General features: G+C 46.5%; 1 protein-coding gene across 3 annotated transcripts in view; it reads left to right on the top strand.

Annotated features, from left to right (window-relative positions):
- The window catches only part of LOC137571258 (cytochrome P450 2G1-like), a 179,754-nt gene that overhangs the window by 88,600 nt on the left and 63,571 nt on the right, over positions 1-27,583 (top strand). For all 3 annotated transcript variants that reach the window (XM_068280136.1, XM_068280134.1, XM_068280135.1), the window contains 4 exons: positions 8,886-9,062; positions 12,954-13,095; positions 26,117-26,301; positions 26,482-26,623. In XM_068280136.1, coding sequence (XP_068136237.1) covers positions 8,886-9,062; positions 12,954-13,095; positions 26,117-26,301; positions 26,482-26,623 — 646 coding nt within the window. The remainder of the gene's footprint in view (positions 1-8,885; positions 9,063-12,953; positions 13,096-26,116; positions 26,302-26,481; positions 26,624-27,583) is intronic.

Below are 27,583 nucleotides of genomic sequence, written 5' to 3'. Positions count from 1 at the left end.
AATATTCCCCTAAAAAATCAATAGGTATTTTTTGATTGGCTTTTGTAGGCTCCACCCACATTTCTGAATATTAATCCCAGTCACCCAGTAATTAACTGTGCATAGTTTGAGAACCCTACAATTAACAGTGTAAGAATGGCTGCAGTTTACATTTTCCCAGTAAAATTTGTATTTGTCTCTGCCCACTTATGAACCCGTGTTGCCCACTTATGTATTTGGCTGGTGTTGGCTGTGCCCACTTTTCTAACCCTCACACACAATTAATCAATTACTCAATTACCAAGTTTGTGAGCTTTGCGGTGTTTGACATCAATAATTTGCATTGGAATGAAACAAATATGATTAGCTGTTTGTGGCTCCACCCCCTTTCTTAAATTGAACCCCAGTCACCCAAAGATCAACTGTACCAGGTTTGAGGCTTGTGCCATTAACAGTGCAAGAATGGCAGTAATGAAATATTCCCCTTGAAAATCAATAGGTGAATTTTGATTGGCTTTTATAGGCTCCACCCACCTTTCTGAATATTAATCCCAGTCACCCAATTATCAACTGTGCAAAGTTTGAGAACTCTACCATTAACAGTGTAAGAATGGCTGCAGTTAAAATTTTCCTGTGACATTTGTATTTGTCTCCGCCCCCTTTTCGGTTATGGGAATAAAAAGTATCCTATACTTTATTCCAGGTAATGTACTATGTGTGTGCCAAATTTCATTCAAATCCGTTCAGCCGTTTTTGCGTGATCGAGTAACAAACATACAAACATCCGAACTTTCCCATTTATTATATTAGTAGGATTAACTGACATTTTTTATCATAACAGAACCAACGATTTATACAGAAAAATCATGACTATTAACAACAATGCACAAACGTTCGCATCCCACTGTACCTTCCATTATAGCAAAAACGCCCCAAAAATGATACAGGCACCGCTTTGCTGAACGCACAGCGCATGATCCGTGTTAATATGAACCTTCTCATAGAGATTTAAAAATCGCCTGCACTTGAAAAAAGGCTGAATATGCCCCTAGTGTGAATGAGCCCTCAACCGGTCTCTCATTGCTTCTTGTTTGCTTAAGTGCTTCAGAAAACAGGACTGTCTTACGCCTGGTAAACAACATGAAATTTCCTGTCAGTTAGACATTTCAAATAGGTACAAAAGGAAAGCAGTGCTTTCAAATACAGGTTACACCTGAATTGCCCAACTGCCTAGATTTGCAGAGCCCAGAACACGGCAGATTACACAACTTGCATTCAAAACAGATGCAGCAATTGGAGGGCGTTAGCTTCCAAAACAGTTTGCACGCAGATTGTTATGCACTAGATTCTTCCACGGCGACAACGTGCCGTTTCGGAAGAGGCCTAACTACTAGCTAACAGTTAAAACATAGTATAAACCTGGGGCTGCTAGCCATAAATGGTCTACACATTTTCTAAAAAAACAGGGAAAAGATTGGCAGCACTCCTAATCAGGCTGCAACTGAAATAAAACCAACAGAGGTGTGCAGCCCCCGCCAGAGACTTAAATACACACCTTGAATACAAACCAGATGCAAAGCTATGCACTAAACCCTAATGCAAACTGACACACATGAATGCAGATAGCCACAAGTAGACTTACATTTTTGTACAACAGGAGATATTGGCAGTGCTTCCAAATGCAGGCTGCACCCGAGTTGAACAGCTGCATAGATGTGCAGAGCCCAGAACACGGACAGATAACATAACTTGCATTTAAAACATGTGCAGCAAATGGAGGACGTTAGCTAGCGGGCCAATGGAGGACGTTAGCTAGCGGGCCAAATAGATAATTTCCGACAGGTCCAATCTGATCCCCGATCAACTTTCTGATCAATTTTGTATAGAAGTGGTCAGAAAATCGATCAGAAAAAAATGACCGGAAATCAGATCGGACCTGTCGGGTATTATCTATTTGACTTGTCTATCTGATGGGAAATTGCATGGTGTGTACCAGGCATTAGACCTAAGTTGGTAGAACAGCTCAGACAAGCTAATTTGCATTGATAACTGAAGTTTCTCAATTCTTCATGTACTGGAAAAAATATGAGACTATTTTCTTTGCTACTAATGTTCTATTTCTTAGTTGTACTTCAATTGAGTCTTCTTTGTGTCTTTTTTTACTTCTCGCTGAAGACTGGGAGAACAGTAACAGGTCTAGACATGGAAACAGTTGCACTTACCTAAGGGTTGGTTCACACAGGGGTAACTGAGATGCACTTGCAATCTCTAATGCATAAATTATTTTACTTAACTTTTTTGTGATGTCTAGCAATTTACTTTGTTTTGGTAGCCACTAAAATAGTTCTCCCTTGTGGGGCTCAGCCCAAACTGTTAATGTTTCTTTTTGTTTGGATTTTATCTGGTTCTGTTAATGACCTGGGTAGCACATGGTGCCCGTGAGGGCTTATTTTAGCTCCCAGGATATTATAAGTTCTCTTAGAATAAGATACTCTTATGTAAATTCTGTTTTGTTGAGACTTTTATCCCTCCCTGTTCTTACTTATGTTTTCTTTTCAAGTTTGAAATCTGAATTGTGCTGTAAACAATTCAGATATCAAACTTGGTCGGCATCTACTGCACCTGTGCAGTTCTCTCCAGATGACATCAGCATGACTGCGAGCAGCTCTCGTGCAGGCGCAGTAGATGGCGAAAGCGGCATCTGCAACAAAGGGGACCCCCAGGGCCAATGGCTGGGAGCGGAGCTGTGGCGAGGGCACAGGGCAGCTGTCAGGGGCTGGAGGAAGCCCCGGGTGAGTAGATTTAAAAAAAAAGAAAGAAAAAACCTTGGACATTACCTTTAATAAAAATGAAACCAAAAATTGCTCTAAAATTTCTTTGAAAAATTCTTAGTGATTGGTTTTTTTTAGGGATGGGACGACGAATCCGGCGAATCCACGAATCCCTCGAATATTGGGAAATATTCGAGATTCGTGGATTCGAATCCCGACGCCATTTTCCACTTTGCGAATCCGCCGAATCCCGACGCTGCATCGCCGCGCATCCGCCGCTCGCACTCGTCCTCGTCCTCCTCCGAGCCCCCCCCCGCGTCTCCTCCGCCCGCCCCGCGCCTCCTCCGCCCGCCTGCATACATTGTATCAACTCACCTGTCCAGTGGAGCGCAGAGCGGCAGACCTCTCGCTCACTTCCTGGTTCCCTCTAGTGACGGCTTTTACAATGACGTCATCAGTAAAAGCCGGTCCGGCCACTAGAGGGAACCGAGAAGTAACGACGAGGTCTGCCGCTCTGCGCTCCACTGGACAGGTGAGTTGATACTTATGCAGGCACGGGGGACGGAGGAGGCCGTGGGGGTGAGCGGAGGAGGCACGGGGGGGGGGGGGGGGGGGGTGGGGAGCGACACCTACCTACCTACCTACCGACCTACCTCTATACCTACCTCTATACCTACCTCTATACCTACCTCTATACCTACCTAAAGGCCCCCTATACGTACCTACCTACCTACCCGCCACTATACCTACCTACCTACAGGCCCCTATACCTACCTAAAGGATACGTACCTACCTACCTACCTACCACTATCCCTACCTACCTACAGGCCCCTATACCTGCCTAAAGGTCCCCTATATGTACCTACCTACCTACCTAAAGGCCCCTATACCTACCTACCTAAAGGCCCCTATACCTACCTACCTACCTAAAGGCCCCTATACCTACCTACCTACATATCTACCTATACTTAAGGCCCTATACCCTGCTACCTATACTGAAGGTCCCTTTAACTACCTACCTACCTACCTACAGGACACTATACCTACCTACCGGCCACTATACCTACCTACCTACAGGCCACTATACCTACCTAAAGGCCCCCTATACGTACCTACCTACCTAAAGGCCCCCTATACGTACCTACCTACCTAAAGGCCCCTATACCTACCTACCTACCTAAAGGCACCTATACCTACCTACCTACCTACCTACCTACCTAAAGGCCCCTATACCTACCTACAGGCCTCTATACCTACCTACCTACCTACCTAAAGACCCCTATACCTACCTAAAGGCCCCCTATACGTGCCTACCTACCTAAAGGCCCCTATACCTACCTACCTAAAGGCCCCTATACCTACCTACCTACATACCTACCTATACTTAAGGCCCTATACCCTGCTACCTATACTGAAGGTCCCTTTAACTACCTACCTACCTACAGGACACTATACCTACCTACCTACTGGCCACTATACCTACCTACCTACAGGCCACTATACCTACCTAAAGGCCCCCTATACGTACGTACCTACCTACCTACCTACCTAAAGGCCCCTATACCTACCTACCTAAAGGCCCCTATACCTACCTACATACCTACCTATACTTAAGGCCCTATACCCTGCTACCTATACTGAAGGTTCCTTTACCTACCTAAAGGCCCCTATACCTACCTACATACCTACCTATAATTAAGGCCTCTATATACCCTGTTACCTATACTGAAGGCCCATATACCCTGCTACCTATACTGAAGGCCCATATACCCTGCTACCTATACTGAAGGCCCATATACCCTGCTACCTATACTGAAGGCCTATATACCCTGCTACCTATACTGAAGGCCTATACCCTGCTACCTATACTGAAGGCCCATATACCTTGCTACCTATACTGCAGGCCCCTATACCTTGCTACCTATACTGAAAGCTACCAATATTGAAGGCACCCATACCTAGCTAGCTATACTGAAGGCACCTTTACCTCGCTACCTATACTGCGGGCAACTATACCACGGATCGCACAATTCTTATGTGCAGGATTCGTTAGATTCGGGATTCGAAAGGTTCGAGATATTCGAGAACCTTTTCAGATTCGGATTCGGATTCGAAAAAATTGTGGATTCGTCCCATTGTGGATTGTGCGAATCCGCCGAATCCCGACGCTGCATCGCCGCGCATCCGCCGCTCGCACTCGTCCTCGTCCTCCTCCGAGCCCCCCCCCGCGTCTCCTCCGCCCGCCCCGCGCCTCCTCCGCCCGCCTGCATACATTGTATCAACTCACCTGTCCAGTGGAGCGCAGAGCGGCAGACCTCTCGCTCACTTCCTGGTTCCCTGTAGTGACGGCTTTTACAATGACGTCATCAGTAAAAGCTGGTCCGGCCACTAGAGGGAACCGAGAAGTAACGACGAGGTCTGCCGCTCTGCGCTCCACTGGACAGGTGAGTTGATACTTATGCAGGCACGGGGGACGGAGGAGGCCGTGGGGGTGAGCGGAGGAGGCACGGGGGGGGGGGGGGGGGGGGAGCGACACCTACCTACCTACCTACCGACCTACCTCTATACCTACCTCTATACCTACCTCTATACCTACCTCTATACCTACCTCTATACCTACCTAAAGGCCCCCTATACGTACCTACCTACCTACCCGCCACTATACCTACCTACCTACAGGCCCCTATACCTACCTAAAGGATACGTACCTACCTACCTACCTACCACTATCCCTACCTACCTACAGGCCCCTATACCTGCCTAAAGGCCCCCTATATGTACCTACCTACCTACCTAAAGGCCCCTATACCTACCTACCTAAAGGCCCCTATACCTACCTACCTACCTAAAGGCCCCTATACCTACCTACCTACATATCTACCTATACTTAAGGCCCTATACCCTGCTACCTATACTGAAGGTCCCTTTAACTACCTACCTACCTACCTACAGGACACTATACCTACCTACCGGCCACTATACCTACCTACCTACAGGCCACTATACCTACCTAAAGGCCCCCTATACGTACCTACCTACCTAAAGGCCCCCTATACGTACCTACCTACCTAAAGGCCCCTATACCTACCTACCTACCTAAAGGCCCCTATACCTACCTACCTACCTACCTACCTAAAGGCCCCTATACCTACCTACAGGCCTCTATACCTACCTACCTACCTACCTAAAGACCCCTATACCTACCTAAAGGCCCCCTATACGTGCCTACCTACCTAAAGGCCCCTATACCTACCTACCTAAAGGCCCCTATACCTACCTACCTACATACCTACCTATACTTAAGGCCCTATACCCTGCTACCTATACTGAAGGTCCCTTTAACTACCTACCTACCTACAGGACACTATACCTACCTACCTACTGGCCACTATACCTACCTACCTACAGGCCACTATACCTACCTAAAGGCCCCCTATACGTACGTACCTACCTACCTACCTACCTAAAGGCCCCTATACCTACCTACCTAAAGGCCCCTATACCTACCTACATACCTACCTATACTTAAGGCCCTATACCCTGCTACCTATACTGAAGGTTCCTTTACCTACCTAAAGGCCCCTATACCTACCTACATACCTACCTATAATTAAGGCCTCTATATACCCTGTTACCTATACTGAAGGCCCATATACCCTGCTACCTATACTGAAGGCCCATATACCCTGCTACCTATACTGAAGGTCTATATACCCTGCTACCTATACTGAAGGCCTATATACCCTGCTACCTATACTGAAGGCCCATATACCCTGCTACCTATACTGAAGGCCCATATACCCTGCTACCTATACTGAAGGCCCATATACCCTGCTACCTATACTGAAGGCCCATATACCCTGCTACCTATACTGAAGGCCCATATACCCTGCTACCTATACTGAAGGCCCATATACCCTGCTACCTATACTGAAGGCCTATATACCCTGCTACCTATACTGAAGGCCTATACCCTGCTACCTATACTGAAGGCCCATATACCTTGCTACCTATACTGCAGGCCCCTATACCTTGCTACCTATACTGAAAGCTACCAATATTGAAGGCACCCATACCTAGCTAGCTATACTGAAGGCACCTTTACCTCGCTACCTATACTGCGGGCAACTATACCACGGATCGCACAATTCTTATGTGCAGGATTCGTTAGATTCGGGATTCGAAAGGTTCGAGATATTCGAGAACCTTTTCAGATTCGGATTCGGATTCGAAAAAATTGTGGATTCGTCCCATCCCTAGTTTTTTTTTACTTAGTTTGCTACCATGTAAAAGGCAGGAGGCTGGCTGTGCAGTGTTTCTTTATTTGACACCTTCTGGTCTTCCTTCCCTGTTAGGTCACCTTAAAAGACAAAGATAGAGATGCATGATGCATAAACGGAGCTACCAATCATGAAACTGACAGTTTGGGAGGTGGAGTTTGAGGATGTTGGGTGGTGCCGTTTTTTTTCCTAATCTGTGAGACAGTTGGAGCCCAATCTCTGTAAGGAGATGTGTAATGGAGGTGTGTGTGAGGAGCATGCCAGTTTTAGCCAGGTATAGATGCCCCCAGTATAGCTAGCCAGGTATAATTGTCTCCAGCATAGGTTGCCAGGTATAAGTGTCCCCAGGGCCGGTCCTAGACATTTTGTCCCCTGAGACAAACTGTGAGGATGCCCCCCTCCCGCTATAGGTAGCCTGGAGGGGCTAGCAGCCAGAAAGGAGGAGCAGTGGGCACAGCAGAGGGGAGGAGGGTCCGACCCCCCCTCCCTCGCCTGCGGCTCCCCGGTCCGCGCTCCCCTTTCCAGCTATTATTGCTAAATTTAGATCTGGCAGGGAGCGGGTAAGCTATTACTCACTTACTTCCTTGCGTTCTACCACTCGCTACTTCACTTCCTGCAATGCCGCCCACTGTACTTCAGTAAAGGTATAGATGCTCTCAGTATAGGTTAGCCAGGTATAGGTGCCCAGTATCGATTAGCTGGGTATAGGTGCCCCAGTATAGGTTAGCCAGGTATAGGTGTTCCCAGTATAGGTAGTCGGGCATAGGTATCCCAATATCAGTTAGCCAGGTATAGGTGCCCAGTATCGGTTAGCTGGGTATAGGTGCCCCAGTATAGGTTAGCCAGGTATAGGTGTCCCCAGTATAGGTAGTCGGGCATAGGTATCCCAATATCAGTTAGCCAGGTATAGGTGCCCAGTATTGGTTAGCTGGGTATAGGTTCCCCAGTATAGGTTAGCCAGGTATAGGTGTCCCCAGTATAGGTAGTCGGGCATAGGTATCCCAATATCAGTTAACCAGGTATAGGTGCCCAGTATCGTTTAGCTGGGTATAGGTGCCCCAGTATAGGTTGGCCAGGTATAGGTGTCCCCAGTATAGGTAGTCGGGTATAGGTATCCCAATATCAGTTAGCCAGGTATAGGTGCCCAGTATCGGTTAGCTGGGTATAGGTGCCCCAGTATAGGTTAGCCAGGAATAGGTGTCTCCAGGATAGGTAGTCGGGCATAGGTATCCCAATATCAGTTAGCCAGGTATAGGTGCCCGGTATTGGTTTTGCCAGGTATAGGTGCTCCTTTATAAGTTAGCCAGGTATAGGTGCCCCCAGTATCAGTTTGTGTTGGTTCACACTTGAGCGGATGCAGAATGGAAATAGTAAATGCATCCACGAGGCAGATGCTTTCTGTCCATTCTGCATCTGCATACAACATTTTTACTTTGCCTTTCCGCATCTGCATGTCCACTCCTGTGTTGATCACGTCCGCCCGTACCCATCACCGCTCACCTGTCCCGCTGGCGCCGCTCATCCCTTCTAAACATTCTAGACTCCAGAGGCAAGCAGAAGCATGGGGCTCTCCATAGTTTGTACTATGACCGCTTCCCGTCTGCAGGGACACACGCACAATTTCCATAAGTGTGGTTTTTGCCCAAGGTTGTGCTGTAGACAATGTTCTGTTCCACTATAAAACAAAGGAGTGCAGGCATGTCCTAATTAGAGCACTAATTATCACTAAAGATGCACATTTTATTTTGATCATGCAATTTGGTATTTCACTTCAGATTCACATACTACTAACAGGTTATATCATTAGTGTACATGTGATGCTTATCATAGCTATTTTGTATGTATTTTCTTTCAGCTTTACAACAGTTTTCCCTCAGTGGTTGGCTTACTCCCTGGCAGACATCAAACTCTTTTTGAAAACTTTCAAAAGATGGAAGATCTCGTAAAGGAGGTCATCTCTAACCAGAAGCAGGAACTGGACATCAATGACCAGAGGACCATTTTTGATGCCTTCCTAGCTAAGCAAAAAGAGGTACAGCTTCCTTCACTTCTTTACAGTGTTGCTTGCAAATTTTTGCCAAAGTCATTTTCAATTTCAAGAAATTTTCACAAAAATAGCTTTTACCACAACAATTTTTACCACAAAACCACAAAAAAATTGATACCTTTACTGCAAAAATGTGCAAAAAGCATGGAAAATAAAGTTTTTTGTGGAATTTTCGCTCCAAAAATCAAATTGAACATTTTTTCGAAAATTAATGCAAAAAGAATATTGGCATTTTCGCTCATGACTGCTAGACATGGCCCAAACTGTTAGTCGGCAGGCAGTTTATATCAAACAACATGTGATTGTGTTCGCGTCTGCAGGCGAGCACATGGCGTGTTCGACCTGCCCCCCATACATCATCATAGAGACAAAATTTGACCTCTCACCCCAGAGTCAATAGACACATGGCAGCCAATCAACTATCCCTCACTCCTGGACCACACCCTCCAGCCACTATAAAAATGCCAGCACGATAGTCATTTTGCAGTCTGCATTTGGCTACTGTGCTAGGAGAGAACTTTGCTGTGCTGCAGATAGGGAAAGCGTTAGTGAGGCCTGTGTTCTGTGTTTGCAGTGCAGTTTCATGCTGCTATAGTACCAATTTACTATCTACATTAACCAATAGCACTTCTGAGGGCTGTGTTTTTTTCTTGTGATATTGTTGTTTAGTGTGTCCACACAGTGCACTTTAGCTGTTGGAAACAGGTGCAGTCAGTGCTGCTAGTGTTATGGTAGTTCACCCAATAACCCTTCAATGTGCTGATTTTCCATTTATTGCTATTGTTATATTGCAGTTCTGTGTGTCCAGTGAACATGTGTAACGATCTGCGGGCGATTTCCAAAGTCAGCACACGCCACGTGTGCCGCTGAAGCAGAAGGGAATCGCCACAGTCACAGAAGCAAAGTACCCAGTATAGATTTGTAGAGGAGAATTCCAACCAGCAGGTGAAGCTGTGGAGTACAGAGGGATAAGTCCTCTGTACAGCCACAGATGCCAGATTGGAATTGTACGATTAAGCAAGACTGGGCAACAAAGTAGCAACTCAAAAGAAAGCAAGAACAGAGACAGACTATGTGAATGTCTACCAATCTAGTCGCCACCCAGTGACGGTAGACATATCACATCAGAACAGACCAGAGTAAGAAAGCTAATCGCAAGAGAGGCGATTGCTATCAGCAACAAAAGATAGAGCAAAGACAGAGGGTGAACTGAGTAAGAAAAGCACAGCAAATAACCACAACCTGAATGCCAAGGAAAATAACAAATGAACTAGCTAAACTCGGTCCCCGCACGATATGCGCAACCGAGACAAAACACGTTAACTGTACGGCCACCGTACGATAAGCGCAACAGTGGCAAAACGTTCCAACCCTGACTAACATATGAACACGGAGAAAGAAAACAAACAGATAACGCGAACGCTTGCTAATCGGTTGCCTCACACCAGACAACAGAAAGCGTTCATTCCAGACAAGACAGACAGAAGGAGTAACCAGTAGCAACCGAAGCTAAGGTTATACTCCAAGGTTCAGACAAGAAAGATCCACCGCCTCTAACGCTAGGGCGAATGCGATCTAAGAACAGGACAGAACGATTCACTGTCAGCCTCCGCTGGCGACAGTACAATCGCACAGACATTATAACTCAAATCTGACTGCACTAAATAGGAGTGCAAGGAGCACTCCCCAATAATTAACTACACTAGAACATAGTAACAAGATGCTGAGGCTCTAAGGTAAGTTTCCCTACTGAGGAACTATGTCGAGCGAGGAATTCTGGGAGGAAATGACATTTATACTAGAAACCTCCAAAGGAAGCAGACAAGCAATTTGCATGACAAGTGGATGCAAATCAGTCAGCCTTTCAAACTGACAGAAAGGACTGTTTTCCCTGGACTGAACTATGCAAGTTGCATAGGAAACAAAGCAGTCCAGGGAATCAAGTCCAGCAGAGCGGATTCTGACAACATGTTAGCTGTTAGAGACAGGTCTGCTGGTCCTAGTAGTGCACCGACTAGATAACCCAATAATCCTTCACCACCACCACCACTGGCATCTAGTATCCACTACTGCCCTGCATAAGGCCTCACTGGCATGGTCTGTATTTTGAAGTGATTGTTGCACATAGTATAGTATAGTATAGTATAGTATAGTATAGTATAGTATAGTATAGTTCGCAAACGTTTGCATATACGAACCAAAATTTTGTTTTTTTTGCGACATCCCTAATCGCTGCTTCTTTAGTGTTTAATTTCAGAGAAATTGATGATAAAGCTTTCATCTGCTGCTATCATTGTGGCACCAGAAACAAGGATATCAGCATGGATTTTGGCAGGACTGAGGAGAGTAAGATATTATTATTTTCAAGGCCAGTTTAGGTTTGTGCTACAAAAATATCAGTTTAAGGTTTGGGTAAATGACAGTCAAGTTAAATTTCAATTTACCTTAGTCTGGTGGTAATGGTTAGGCTTGTAAAGGACAACTGTAGTGAGAAGAATATGGAGGCTGCCATATGTATTTCCTTTTAAACAATACCAGTTGCTTGGCAGCCTAGCTGGTCTAATGGCTGCAGTAGGGTCTGAATAACACCAGAAACAAGCATGCAGATAATTTTGTCACATCTGACAATAATGTCAGAAACACCTGATCTGCTGCATGCTTGTTCAGTGTCTATGGCTAAAACTATTTGAGGCAGAAGATCAGCAGGACTGCTAGGTAACTGGTATCGCTTAAAAGGAAATAATCAAATTAGGTCCATTTCGAAGACACACAGGGCTTCCTTCAGCCCCTTCCAGTCTGATCAACCCCATGCTGTCCTCCTCTGACTCCCCGTTCATCCACAATTGGCCCTAGACAGTCCTCCTGTCCAGGGACAACTGCGCATGCATGACCTGGCCATACGCACGCTCCCGCTAGGGATGCTCACCGCATTCCGCGGAATTCTGCTAGGTCCCATGGCTTAAGCGACACCTCCTGCGGCGCCAAAATGACCGCCATGGAACCACCGCCAGGTCCCAAAGCTTACGTGACACCTCCTGCGGCGCCAAGAGCACCGCCATGGAACCACCGCCAGGTCCCAAAGCTTACGCAACACCACCTGCGGCACCAAAACCACCGCCATGGGACCACCGCTAGGTCCCATGGCTTAAGCGACACTTCCTGCGGCGCCAAAACCACCGCCAAGGGACCACCGCTAGATCCCATGACTTAGGCGACAGCTCCTGCGGTGCCAAAACGACCGCCATGGGACCACCGCTAGGTCCTATGGCTTAAGCGACACCTCCTGCTGCCAACAAAAGAAAAAAAAATTAAGAAAAAAAAATCAAGAAAAACAAAAAAATGACCGGTGGAACAGCCACTAGGTCCCATGGGCTACCATTTAGCATAAACTGGGTTTCAATTGCGATTACTTTCATTTTTCTGCCGGAATGCGGAAATCCGCAAAATTCCACGGAAATGTAACGTTACGGAATTTACCGTTGGCGGAATTCCGGAATTCCGGCGGAAAGGAAATTCCTCTTTCCGATCATCCCTAGCTCCCGCTGCGTTCATGCCGCTAGGAGCGTTCTGCCCCTGTGCAGTACTAATGCCCGGGGGGGGGGGGGGGGGGGCTGGAGAAAGCCCCAGGTATGTATAGATTTTTTACATGGCCCCATCTCAAGTACACTTTAATGTATCCAGTAACAGCTCAGTTGATCATCATATGATTTTTCTAAAAAGCTACAACAAGCAGCTGGTAATTCACGCAGCCAAATCTGCTGCAAGATTTTCAAAACTCCTTGCTAAACCAAACTGAGATTCTTCGTTATTGCTAGAGGTGATTATATAGGATAATTATTTCCCACGTATGTTTTATTTCCATTTGTGTTTATGCAGGAGAAGCCACAATCTACTGTGTACTTCCACGATGACAACCTGCTGGTGCTTGTGTCTGACCTTTTTCTTGCTGGGACGGAGACCATCTCCACCACTCTGCGCTGGGCTCTCCTGCTAATGATGAAATACCCTGAAATACAAAGTAAGTAATAAGAAATCAGTATTGACGAGTCCAACTAGACTGCAATTAAACTAAACGGTCATTTGGGCATTCCAGTAAGGCTACGTTTCCACTGTAGCATGACATTTTCGCTTGCAAAAAATCGTATAAGATTTTTCTGATTGGTGAAAATTCACATGTAAATTGTCACGCATTTTTATGCAAATTTTCATGCGCGACAATTTGCATTAGTTAAATATAACGTAATCTGCCTAGCAACAGCTTAGTCATGACTGCTGATAACTTCCTGTAACCATGGATCTAATGTGAATTTTCGGGTAAATAACGCGGAAATTTGTATTGCCTATATAAAGCATTGTACGCGAATCGTACGCGATGTCTGAAAAAATGATACAGGACCTCAGATTTTTTTCACGCATACGAACACGCATCATTCACGCATACGAATGATGTTGATCCAGGGATTTTATCTGATTGCTATCTGGAGTCGGGAAGGAATTTTTCCCTTTTGGGGATAATTGGACCATGCCTTGTAAGGGTTTTTTCGCCTTCCTCTGGATCAACAGGGATATGTGAGGGAGCAGGCTGGTGTTGTACTTGGATGGACGTATGTCTTTTTTCAACCAAAATAACTATGTAACTATGTAACTATGTAACTATGAACACGTACGAAAATTCGCATTGAATGGAAACAGCCCCATTCACTAACATTAGTTGCAAAATCAATGCAAATTTTCTGAGAGAAAAATCTGACACAAAACGCACAAGTGGAAACAAGGCCTTAGTTATGTGCAGCATAAGCAAGGCTGGAATTGTATTTTTTGTGCCCCTAGGCCAAGTATGTTATGGCTCTGCTTTCATGTGCAGCAGTGCCCCGCCCATTGCATGTGCATCTCCCTCTTCCATGTGTATCATCCATGTGTAAGCCCCTCTTACTCACAAACAGCTTCCTTAACCTCCTTGGCGGTATGAAAAATACCGCCAGGAGGGAGCGCAGCAGTTTTTTAAAAAAAAAAATTTTTTTTAATCATGTAGCGAGCCGAGGGCTCGCTACATGATAGCCGCTGCTGAGCGGCATCCCCCCGCCCGCTTCGATCGCCTTCGGCGATCTCCGATCAGGAAATCCCGTTCATAGAACGGGATTTCCTGGAGGGCTTCCCCCGTCGCCATGGCGACGGGGCGGGATGACGTCACCGACGTCATTGACGTCGGGACGTCATTGGGAGTCCCGGGCCACCCCTCGGCGCTGCCTGGCACTGATTGGCCAGGCAGCGCTGGGGTCTGGAGGGGGGGGGGGGGGCGCGCCGCAGCAGATAGCGGCGATCGGGCAGGGGCCGGCGGCGATCAGAGTGCTGGCGCAGCTAGCAAAGTGCTAGCTGCGTCCAGCAAAACAAAAATTATGAAAATCGGCCCAGCAGGGCCTGAGCGGCACCCTCCGGCGGCTTACCCCGTGTCACACACGGGGTTACCGCCAAGGAGGTTAAGCATCAATTTCCCTTTTTCATGCGTTGCTCCCCACTTTCAGCCTCCTCTTTCATATGCAGCATCCCCTCTTTCATGTTCAGGTGCTCACTCAGGGTGCAGCCACCCAAGGCCCGGGCCTTCAGGGCCTCTCCAGAAATCCAGTCTTGTGCACAGAGGCACCGGTGAGACGAGGGTGGCATGTGGTGACACGGCAGCATCCACCTAGGGGTTCCAGACTGGGCTCATACTATGATGGAGCCAGCCAGACCAGTAGTGTATCCTAAGACTGGGAGTGCACCTGTGTTGGAAATGTTGCGATTATTTTTGGGGGTCTGCGTTTGCATTTTCCGCACATGCTTTTCTGTGATCATCCACAATATTTCAGATGCAAACAGGAACGCATGTGGCGTAGAAGAAAAAGCAAAATGCCGTCCGATTTTAAATCATGGCAAAAACGCAAATGGAAAATGTGAATGGATGCAAATGATGTATGATTCCTGAGAAAGCCATTGAAATCAACACATGATTCTGACAAATGGACTTCCTGCCTTATACAGTGGATACACTGTACCTCTCCAGAGGCCCATTGCTGTGACTCCGGGGCAGATGGGTGTTATACTATCAACTGAACAGCAACACATCCGTTGTCTGTAAATATCATGAATGTTCTCCATTGTGTTAGCTTAACAGAAAAAGTGGACTGAACAGGCCCATAGTAAAGCAATACTCTGTTCTGCATGTCCCATGCGTCCTATCTAGGCAGGGGTGTTTTAATTAACCTCCTTAGCAGTAATCCAGAGTCTCGGGAAGGAAAGCCACAGAAGAGGGTGGTAATCCCGTGCCTGAGAGAGTTTCATGCAGGAGCTGCTGCAGACCTCTCTGTAATATGTTTTTCTTCTTGTTTTTAGGGTCTAAAAGCTTGTGAAAAAATGTTATGGCTTTTAGAACCCAAATCTGGAAATAATCATAACACCAGGGAGGTTAATGGGCAGACACTCAGGCAATCACCTGCAGCCCTGTCCTACGTAAGGGACCCACTACGTTGTCATGATCCCATGCTAATTCCTATCTCTCACGGTACAAACCTGCAGGAGACAAGCTGAGCACATATCCTGGCCCTGTGCCTGCCTCCTGCCTCCTTCTGATGGACCAATCAAAAGGAGGTGGGAGTAGATGACTCCACCCTTTCGACCGCAACACTGCTCATTGTTATGGGGGAGGCAGGGGCGTAACTAGAATCACTGGGCCCTCCGGCAAAACTTTGGATGGGGCCCCCTGTGATGATATATAGCATAGGAAACTGGCAAAGGCTGTTATGGAAAGGATCCAGGTGTTTATTATTCCACCAACACTACTATTCCAGCAAAACAAAACTTAAATAACAGCAGCATAAGCAGAGCTACCATCATCTGTAGTGTCCGCAGATAGAGAACTCAAAAAACAGTCCAAGAAGTCCAAAGGTAAAGTCCAGGCAATTAATCCATTATTCCATATACAGGCAATTGGATTTATTCACTGCTGTGACTATTGGATCCAGGGAATTGGAGAAACGACATAGCTTGCTGTCCCCTTCACTGGCTCACACCAAAAGCTCCAAGTCCCTGACCTTATATGGCAGATCCAGGATCCTATCTCAGTGGCGTACCCAGGGGGGGGGTTACCGATGCCCAGAACCCCCCCCCCCCTGCTGCAGGGCTAATCCTGGCTGCTATAGTCTTTTTTTTTACTTTAAAATTTCCCCTTAGTACTCCTCTACCCCATCAGCCTTCGCCCTAATCCCCCCTCAGTTCCACAAGGCAGAGGCAGGCAGGTGAATAGGAACTATTTTTCCACAGCGTAAGGACACACTGTCCTCACCAGCCGACAATAAATCTTTAGTACCGGCTGGAGAGAGAGAGCGGAAGCACTCGCAGAGGGAGGATGTCAGCACTGCAGGGGGCTGTGCCTGTGACAGCCGTACAGAGGTGAGAGAGTGGAGGAGTCAGCTCCAGGCACCAGGGCTCTTTAGCACAAAAACAGTCCAGGCTTGTGTGCACTGTGCAGGACTCTACTCATGTTTCCCCAGCACTCTGCTTCCATTAGGATGCAGGCTCTGCCCCGCCCTCTATCTTTTCCCGGCTGCAGAGACCAATTTGAAAGTGAGCTTCTAGCTCTGGCTGCAGTGACATGCTGTGTGACATGCTGCTGCCCAGCAGCAGAGTGAGGAGCAGAGGAGAGACTGATGCCAGATGTACGGGCTCCAGTTCTAACATGGCATCAGAGAGAAGGTGTGTGTGTGTGGAGGGGGGGAGGGGGGACATATACTTGTGTGTTGTCCATTGCTGTGTTTCTGAAAGTTTCACAAGGACCTTGCAAAGTGTCACTATCCCTTGATAGTGAGGTGAGGTGTCACTATCCCTTGCAATACTGATCACAATGATAATAGTGTACAGGGCAGTCTGCTATTGCAGAGATCAGTTGTACTGAGCATTGTTATGAAGGCTGATATTTGTACTGTGTGAGGTCCTGACTTGTTTATTGTAACCTCACTTGTCTGTGGCTGCCAGGAGGATTCTAAGTAGTCATCTCTCCTGCCCCCCTCCCCCCAAACCTGATATCTCCCTGTCTCTCTCTCTCTTTCCCCTGTGTCACCTCTACAGGATCTGACTATATATGCTGGCTAGCTACAGGGGGATCTGATGATATACACTGGCTAGATACAAGTGGGAAACTGGCTATATACACGTGGATCTGACTATATGCACTGGCTATATAAAAAGGAGATCTGGCTATATGCAGGGGGAATATGACTATGTACACTGGCTATATACAAAGAGGATCTGGCTATATGCAGGGGGAATATGACTATATGCACTGGCTATATAAAAAGGAGATCTGGCTATATGCAGGGGGAATATGACTATATACACTGGCTATATACAAAGGGGATCTGGCTATATGCAGGGGGAATATGACTATGTACACTGGCTATATACAAAGGAGATCTGGCTATATGCAGGGGGAATATGACTATGTACACTGGCTATATACAAAGGGGATCTGGCTATATGCAGGGGGAATATGACTATGTACACTGGCTATATACAAAGGGGATCTGGCTATATGCAGGGGGAATATGACTATGTACACTGGCTATATACAAAGGGGATCTGGCTATATGCAGGGGGAATATGACTATGTACACTGGCTATATACAAAGGGGTTCTGGCTATATACAGGGGGAATATGACTATATACACTGGCAATATACAAAGGGGATCTGGCTATATGCAGGGGGAATATGACTATGTACACTGGCTATATACAAAGGAGATCTGGCTATATGCAGGGGGAATATGACTATGTACACTGGCTATATACAAAGGGGATCTGGCTATATGCAGGGGGAATATGACTATGTACACTGGCTATATACACAGGGGATCTGGCTATATGCAGGGGGAATATGACTATGTACACTGGCTATATACAAAGGGGATCTGGCTATATGCAGGGGGAATATGACTATGTACACTGGCTATATACAAAGGGGTTCTGGCTATATACAGGGGGAATATGACTATATACACTGGCAATATACAAAGGGGATCTGGCTATATGCAGGGGGAATATGACTATATACACTGGCTATATACAAGGGGATCTGGCTATATACCCTGGCTATATACAGGGAGGATCTGGCTACATATACTGGCTATATACAAGGAAGATCTGACTGTATACACTGGCTATATACAAGGGATCTGCGTATATACACTGGCTATATTTTTTTTGAGTAGATACAAGGGGGATCTGGTGAAATACAAGGGGGAATGTACTGAACGGGGAGTCATCTGGCTATATACTGTAAATAGGAATCATGTGGTTACCTATCCTACCTGGGGATCATCTAGCTACATATACTGTAAATGGGAGGATGGGGGGAGAGGAGGCTCCTCTCGCTACCTGTGAGATAAATGGGGGGGTCATCTGGTCACTTATACTAAAGGGAGGGGGTAATTTCGTTATCCATAATAAAGGGGGGTGATCTGGCTACCTAATCACTGCCACATTATATACATTTTGGTGAAACACTACTGCATCATGTGTATTTTGAAGGGAAACACTGCGCATTGTGTGTATTTAGTGGGCAGACGCATGCGCGGTAGTGTGCGGCTTGCCGTAAGAGACCTTTCAGGAACCCCCCTCCTTGAAAATCCTGGGTTTGCCCCTGTATCTACCTGGAGACGCCTTGCTCCCAGACCATTCAGTAGATACAGACAATTCCCTGCTCCAGGAGCTGTGTGGTCCAGCAGAAAGCAGTCAGATCATTGTCTATTTGGTAAACAGAGAAGACAAGGACATGTCTGCTAGCAGACAGAACAATAGAAACTCCAGCAAGCTAAAACCAACAAGACAATATACAGATCACAGCAGGAAAAAAATACATTTAGCAAGAATAATAAATACCATACATCACACCCCCTCCCCCTGCTTTCTGCACAGGTAAGCTGAGAACCAATGTTATTCAGTTGGCAAGGGCACACTTAAATGTTAAATTTTCTCAATTACATTTTACCTTCTGTGATAAAACGTGCATGTTTCCACACATACTGACACACATGGTGTGCAGAAAACTCATAAAGAAAACTGACAGACCAGTGTGCTCCCAGCCCCAGCTTATTACATTCACTCTGTCCATCTCTGATGGAGCAAAATTGACTCTGCAGCCTTCTCCAGCATCACTACAGTACACAGCACTTATGGAGGGATAGAGAAATTGGGGGCTGGGGGCTGTACACAAGAGCCTGCTGCAGACTGAATAGGGACTGTCTACAAATTTTTGTCTGCAAAACTTTGCATGATTCGTTATCAATGGCTGAGCAAATGCAGTCATTAGAACAATTGTGCAGAGAGCAGAACGTTTTTTTCTCTCCGTAGTTGTAAGTCTCTCTGGACAGGGAAAAGAAACTTCTCCCCCCATGGGACCCCCTGCAACTTCTGGGCCCCCCTGTGGCTGCATCCCTCACAGCGTTTATTGTTACGCCCTTGGAGGGAGGAGATCCGCGTGTAAGAAGGTGAGGAATGAAAGAAATTCTGCCTGCCATTGCTCCTTTTTGACACTAGGTACCAGGGGCAGCCATCCACTAGAAAAATGTAAGTATGCACCATCTAACTGTAACCTCCCTTAGATCGTGCCACATGGCACTCATTAACCTTCCCTATCCTCATGTCACCCATTAACCCCCACACACATGGCCAGTAGAGATGTAAACATAGAATTTGTTGTTCACAAACTTTTGCAAAATGTTCGTGAGCAGGCGCAGCTGGTGAACTGCCATAGACTTCAATTGGCAGGCAAATTTTAAAAACCTGCAAAGACTGTTTCAGGCCACAAACGTGATGAAAAAGTTGTTTCAAAGGGTCTAACACCTGGACTGCGGCATGCTGGAGGGGATCCATGTCAAAAGTGTCACCAAACATTACGGAGTTGACGCAGAGTCAGGTTTTAAAACTTAATGGGCAGAAATCACATTATGCACAGCTCAGGGCCGGATTACCGATCAGGCAACAAAAGCAGTCGCTTGGGGCCCCATTCAGAGTCAAAGGGGCCCCATCAGCACATAAACCAGCCCTCGCTGGCATCCTGTCAGCGGTGGCTGAATGGTATAATGGTTAAAGGGACTCTGAGCAGTGCAGTAACTATGGAAAGATGCATATCATTTTAAAGCTCTCTTTCTCCTCTTTCCAATGATATATAAAACGCCGCCCTATGCCTTTTAGTTTTCGCTATTATCGGGATCGAAATCGCGGCCATGACAATTTCGATCACGAAAATAGCGAAAACTAAAAGGCGTAGGGTGGCAGTTTATCTATCATTGGAAAGAGGAGAAAGAGAGCTTCAAAATGATATGCATCTTTCCATAGTTACATTGTATTACACAGGACGACATTTCTCCAAATTCGGCAACTCGATTCAGCACAATGCAATGAAATATAAGGAACCCAGGGGATATAATTACAAACATCATGTTGGTAGGTATGAGCATGTAATTAATTAGTTGTGGGTATGCTTAAAGGCATACCCACAGGCACTGCTTGGAGTCCCTTTAAGGGCTCTGCCTCTGACACAGGAGACCAGGGTTCGAATCTCTGCTCTGGCTGTTCAGTAAGCCAGCACCTATTCAGTAGGAGACCTTAGGCAAGTCTCTCTAACACTGCTACTGCCTATAGGGCGCGTCCTAGTGGCTTCAGCTCTGGCGCTTTGAGTCCGCCAGGAGAAAAGCGCGATATAAATGTTATTTGTCTTGTCTTGTCAAATGATGCTGTGTACTGCTGATTGTCTTCAGAGCCAGGCTCTCCTCCTAGGTCCACTTCCTGCTACTGTGTGCTCCGCCGCTGCCCACTCCCTCCCTCCCTTCCCCCAGAGAACCACAGCTGCAGCAAGAATGATAGCAGCAGATGGCAAAACGCTCACTCACCTATCCATGATCCAAGCGATAGAGATCCCGTCATCTGAAACCCATTTGTCTCTTCTACAGTGCAGCCGCTCGCTCTCAACTTCCTGATTCTCAGATCAGACAGGAAGTAGGAAGTAGTAATAGTAGTAGTAACAGAGCGGCAGCCCTCTAGAGAAGACAGATGGGCTCCGGATGACGGGACCTCTATTGCTTGGATTGCAATAGGTGAATGTGAGTCATCTGGTGCTGTCATTCTCCCCCGCTGCGGCTACCTTCTCTGCTGGACTATCGTATTCACTGGGATGGAGGCTGCATGGTGTCTGTCTAGTTTGACAGGAAATCGGTTGTTCGGTGGTGGGGGTGGTTATGTAATTCTGTCTGGGGAACGGCTTCCGGTTTGGCGGTGTCCAGAGCTTTCTGCTATTGCCAGGCTGGAGATGCAGGGGGAAAGTGCTGCTGCTTTGATATCTGGTGCCCTCTTCACAGGGGTGCCCCAGCCCCTGAGTGCAAATGTCCCAGCCATTCATCTCTCACTTTGCATTTTGCCGCTGCTATTCCCTGCATTGTGCACCCACAGAGGAAAGCGGGCTGTTGCCCATAGCAACCAGTAGCTCGGCTGCCCCGGTGTGTGTGGCATGTTGCTGTGCAGCTGCATCTTCTGATTCTATTACGACATGATGGGGGGGCCCAAATCAGTTACTTTGCTTAGGGCCCCATTTAGCCTTAATCCGGCTCTGTGCACAGCTCTGGGTGTCAGTGGGCTGTGGAGTGTTTCACACAGAGAGATACAATAGTACAATCAGAATACAGTGAAATAATAATGCGCTGAGTGTTTCTGTGCCTGCAACTTAATGAGGCAACAGCATTAGCGTGCACACAGCTCTGGGTGTTAGTGGGCTGTGGAGTGTCACACACAAAAAAATCACAGGAGACCGATGTGCTAGCCCTCAAAAGGGCTGTCTGAAGTGCTGTCACAGCAAGTGATTAACAAGAACACAGGCCTAGATAATACTTTCCCCACCTATCTGCAGCAACTCTGACCCTGCTCTCACTAACAGTCAGCAGCCAGCAGGGATGGTCGTAGTCAGCCAACTTCGCTACGCTGGAAATACGCGTAGTTTTACGCAATTACGCTTCGCCAAACTATGGCTTCGAAAACAAATATTCGCTTCGTATGCATTTCGTAGAATACGCGTTAATGTACGCAATTACGCGTAGTGCGAAGCGTATTGTATGCGGATACTTATGCCCGTATGCAGAAAATTGTACGCATTAATTTCTTTAGAAATGCATATGCTGGGAACCCTTCTATGCGTACATTCCCCTTTCCATGCGTAAATTTGTAAGCATACAATCGCATGCGGAAAATTAGACGCGAGTAACGCATTCGTAGTTCACTACGCAATACCCATGTTAACTACGCATAGTGGGCGTAAGCTACGCGTAGCGGTACTTCGCTACGCGTAAATTCGTAAGCGTAGGTTTGAAACTTCGCCTATGAACTACGATGCGTAGATGCGAACTACGATGCGTAAATTCGCACTGGCGTAGTTTCTGCTCATCCCTGGCAGCCAGCAGAAAATTGATCCAATACAGCTGCTGCAACTGCTTTTTGATGGGGGGGGGGGTCCAGGAAGGGGTGCTAGCTGATTGGCTGCCATGTGTCTGCTGACTGTGAGGTAAGGGTTCAAAGGTTAGCTTAATGATGATGTACAGGGGGCGAATTAAACATGCCAAATGTTCTCAATTCACCGCGAATGCGAACAGCCAATGTTTGCAAAATGCTGATTACCGGCGACCAGTTCGGGCCATCTCTAATGGCCAGTACCTCCCATAACCTGCTGCTACATATTCAGCACCCATACAGCCCACACCACACCAGCACCATCATGGCATCTAGTATCCCCACCCATTCCCATAGCCTTCGCTTATCTCCACATGACATCCTGCACCCACATAGCCTACACCCAACTCCCATATGGCCCCCAGTACCCTCCATAATCTTCACCTAGCACTGAATGAGACCAGACCAAGCAGGCACATAGCCCACAGCTAGCACATACATGGCACCCAGTACCCCCCATAACCTTTACCCAGTACCACATGATACCCAGCACTACTTTGCACCCCCTGCAACTTGACACCAACTACTGCTTCACACCTACTGCAGCTTGGCACTCCATATTGCTCACACTTACTTCAATTTTGCACCAAGTATTGTGTAGCAATCACTGCAACTTTGCAACCACTACTACTTAGCACCCCTTACTACTTAGAACTCAGTGCAACTTAGCACAAACCAGAGCTTAAACTGGACATTGGCACATTAATACCCACTGCACCTCAGCAGCCACTGTACCTTGACGCCCACTGCATCCTAGAAACTATGACAACTTAGCATAATCTGGACAATGGCATCTTAGCACTCTCTGGACCTTGGCACCCTCTGCACTTCTCCACAGTGGCATAGCTAAGGAGCTGTGGGCCCCGATGCAAGTTTTACAATGGGCCCCCCAAGCACTCTATACATAGCAATTGATATGGCGCACCAAAACCTGCCAAGGACAACCACAGTGTCAGAGGTGCAAGAAGGGGATGGGGAACAGTTTGTTAATGATTACCACTATTCAAAGTATCTATAGAGTGACTATTATGAGCACAGGACCAATAGAGAGCTAACACTGTAGTTGAGGGAGGGCCCTTCGGGGCCCCTCTGGCCCAAAGGCCCCGATGCAGTCGCTACCTCTGCATCCCATATTGCTACGCCCCTGCTTCTCCAGTAACACATGGCATTTACTGTTGCTTCACACTCACTGCATCCAAGCATCCGCCGCTACGTTGCACCTCTTACTTGTCCTTCTCCCATTGCTTGTCAACCACTACCTACTGCTTGTCAGCACACTGTCTATCACTGCTTGTGATCTACTACCTTTCACCAGATGCCTGACTAACCATCACTACTTGATGGACTGGATGGATGGATTTTACCGATGGCTAGAATTTAACTATTACTACCAGCCTGCCTCTAGAATCTGCTGATTAATACTTGCCTGCCTCTAAATTCTACTGATAACTACTTATGCACCACTAGAATGTATGGCTCACTACTAACCCACCACTAGAATCTATGGTTCAATACCTACCCACCACTAGATTTTACTGACCACTACCAACCTTCCAGTAGAGTCTAGAAATAATTACCTGCCTGCAACCAGAATATTCCTATTAACACTGACCTACTGGGCAGGATTTAACCTAAAGTCATAAATGAGTGGTTAATCATCCGGGTCTTGGTATTCCACTGACATAAACTCCCTTCCGTCTGGGGCACCTCTAGCTACTTAAAGTGGTCTGAAACTCAGCATTTCTTTTTGTTTTAAAGGATTACTTACAGCTTTAAACCTACTACCAGAAAAACAAATTGTAGCAGAACAGTATTCAAACAGTTAAACACAGCACTTTGCTCTGCACTGGAAAGCCCCTTTAGCTTATAATCTGCATCTATAGAGGAGATAAGATTTAATCTTTTGTTTACAACAGTTGTTACATTCTTAAGATGCAAACAAGCTTTCTGTGCTTCAAGCATGCACAATGTTGAGGAGAGCTCACTAGAAGATTTTAATATATAATTAATTTTTTTAGCAGCTATGAATAAAATGCAATGGCAGCTTTCAGAGCAGATAAACTGTACTTTGGGAACTTGTAATTCGTAAACAGGCAATATTACTTGTGCACAAAGCAAATATGGTAACTGTATGGGTAATTAAAAGCAGGAAAACACATTTTTATTGAATATTATGTCAGAGTTTTATTCTACTTTAATACTGAGGGTACCTACTTGTAGCTACCTATGACAGGCAAGGGAACTATAGCAGAAGTTGAGCTGAAAACCACTGTATCACACGGTCTTGGAAATGCACAATCCCGGTTGGGAGAGCAATTTCCGGTGCCAGTCCTTGAGGTAGGTACACCACTCCTACCAACCCGTACTCTGAGAAGTATAGCAAGTAGAAGGAGGCAGTCCACTGGCTGGAACTTGCATTCAATGTAGTGACATGTCTCACACACTTCTCTTTTTTGGGACTTTTAGTTGGACTTTAACCAGTTGAGGCATCAGCCTATGAGAGGGGATCACATTGTGGGCCACTTGAGGGGACAGCTTTGTCACAAAGCTGCCCCCTTATAGCGCTGTGCATAGATGGGGAAAAATAAAGTTTTTCTCCTTCTAAAAGCCTGCTAGCTGCGATCATGGGCTTGCAGGCTTATCTCAGAGTAGAGCTACGTAACTAAAGCATGTGATGCGCATACATCACCAAGCAATCCCCTCTAATCTTCACCCACCGGTCTTGATGCCTTCCGGCGTTAGGCGGCCGTGGGGCTGCCACCTTCCCGTGTTAGGCGGTTGGGAAGGGGTTAAAGGTTTAATGTCAGATTTTGTTTACCCTGATACAGCCTCTCCGGAGATTAGGATGAGACTTTGTTAGTAGTGAATTCAAGATACATGCAGGTAATATTGGATGATGTAACACTTGTGTGAATAGGGTTAAATGGTACAACCCCACCTGAGTTGCAGTACCTAAGTGAGGACTGCCTACAAAGAAGTAGATACATTGCTGGTGATTATGTAAGGCGTCACACCTGATGAAGGGCTCTGCCCATAACATGTAGTGTGCGAGACATGCCAATAAATTTGCTATATTTCACAGAAGTGATATCTGGGCCAGCCAGCAAACTTGCGGTGCGATTTGGTGTTTTCAGGGTCATGGAAGGTGAAGTATAAGGTGCCAGGACATCTGTGCCTATAGGCTCCTGTGATGTAAATCCAGGCCTGCTGACCTACAACGAGAACCTGCTGATTACTACCTAAATCACTGGTAGAATTAATCAATGTATACTAGCCTGCCACTTGCTGCCGGGTCATAAAGAGGTGGGGATGGGGGGAAGCGCACAGACTGATGAAGGCACACATTGGCCAGACAGGTTAGCTCACAGGGCCTTGGTGGGGAACTCACTTGAGAGGAAGACTTGGTCCATCAGTCAGCTCTGGGGCCTTGGGCAATTGCCCTGTTTGCCCCTACGGAAGTGCCAGCCCTGAGGAGAGAGATGATAAAAGTTTTTCTTGACCTCACTTTAAACAGGAAAAGTCCATGATGAAATTGACAGAGTGATTGGATCGGCACAGCCCCAGTTTGAGCACAGGAAGCAGATGCCGTATACTCATGCCGTCCTTCATGAGGTTCAGCGATTTGGTGATATTATACCCCTGAGTATACCGCGCACAACTGCTACAGATGTCACTTTCAGAGGATACACCTTTCCAAAGGTAAGTGTTTTTCACCACCCTCGTTTGTTTCTATGGCCAAAGTTTCAAGAGAAAATATTACTTCATTTCATAAGTTTATTTTCACTTTAGGTTTGCTTTAAGGACTATTTTTAAACCTGTAAACACACAGACAACAGACTATATACATAAGTCATATGACCGTGTTTTGTTTTCCCACAGGACACTGTAGTTATTGCAGTGCTGTCCTCTGTCCTCAGGGATAAGGCCTTCTTTGCAAAGCCAGACGAGTTTTACCCAGAAAACTTCCTTGACTCGGAAGGGAAGTTCAAGAAGAACGAGGCCTTCCTACCATTCTCACTCGGTAAAATCTTTAAGATAATATCATATCTTTTAAATGATTGCAGTGCTCTTTTGTTGGTAAAATTATTATCATTTAGTATTTATATAGCACCAATATCTTCTGCAGTAACCAATGTTACAGAGGCGCCAGAAGGATAAAAATAGATAAAATGCAGTGCTGTACAGAGTATATTGTCTTGTCACTTAGAGGGGCTCAAAATCTAATCCCTACCATAGTCATGTCTATGTATGTATTCTGTAGTGTATGTAGTATCGCAGTCTAGTGCCAACTTAGCAGGAAGCCAATGAAAGGATCTGTATGTTTTTGGGATATGGGAGGAAACCGGAGTCCCTGGAGGAAGCCAACACCAACACGTAGAGAACATACAAACTCTCTGCAGATAGTGCCCTGGCTGGGATTCGAACCCGGGGATCCAGTGACCATGTTGCTTTAAAGTGTACCTGAGCCAAAGCTCATGGAATTAAATCAAATATTTACCTAAGAAGAAGTAAGCCTCTGACTATACCATACTATACTAAAGGCAGGGGTGTAAAACCGCGAGAGTGCTGACCACTACGCCACCATACTGCCCATACTGTATTCCACAAATCTGCTCACAGCAAACTGTGTATAGTGGGATAACCAAGCCAAACAGCTATACTAGTTGTGTAGTAAACACCCAAGGAGGGAAAGATGGATGTGTTAAAGGGTACCTGAGACAAGAAGCATCTCAGGTTTCATACTTACCTGGGGCTTCCTTAAGCTCATCCCTCGCTGTCTCACCAGTTGGCTCCTGTCCCTGCTGAATGGCCCTAAAGCTCGTGTTTGGCCGTAAATGCGCACCCATTGCTGCTCCCATGGCCGGGAGTGTTCTGTGCCTGCACAGAACTACTTTGCAAGTACAGAACGCTCCCAACTGTGGGAGTGCAAGGGGGTGAGCGCGTGGCCAAGCCGTGCATATGCAATGAAATGCGACTCAGC

This window comes from Hyperolius riggenbachi, chromosome 4, assembly GCF_040937935.1.
Source record: "Hyperolius riggenbachi isolate aHypRig1 chromosome 4, aHypRig1.pri, whole genome shotgun sequence".
Lineage (NCBI taxonomy): Eukaryota > Metazoa > Chordata > Amphibia > Anura > Hyperoliidae > Hyperolius > Hyperolius riggenbachi.
Note: the sequence above shows the minus strand (reverse complement) of the source record. Positions and strands in the feature narration are given on the sequence as shown.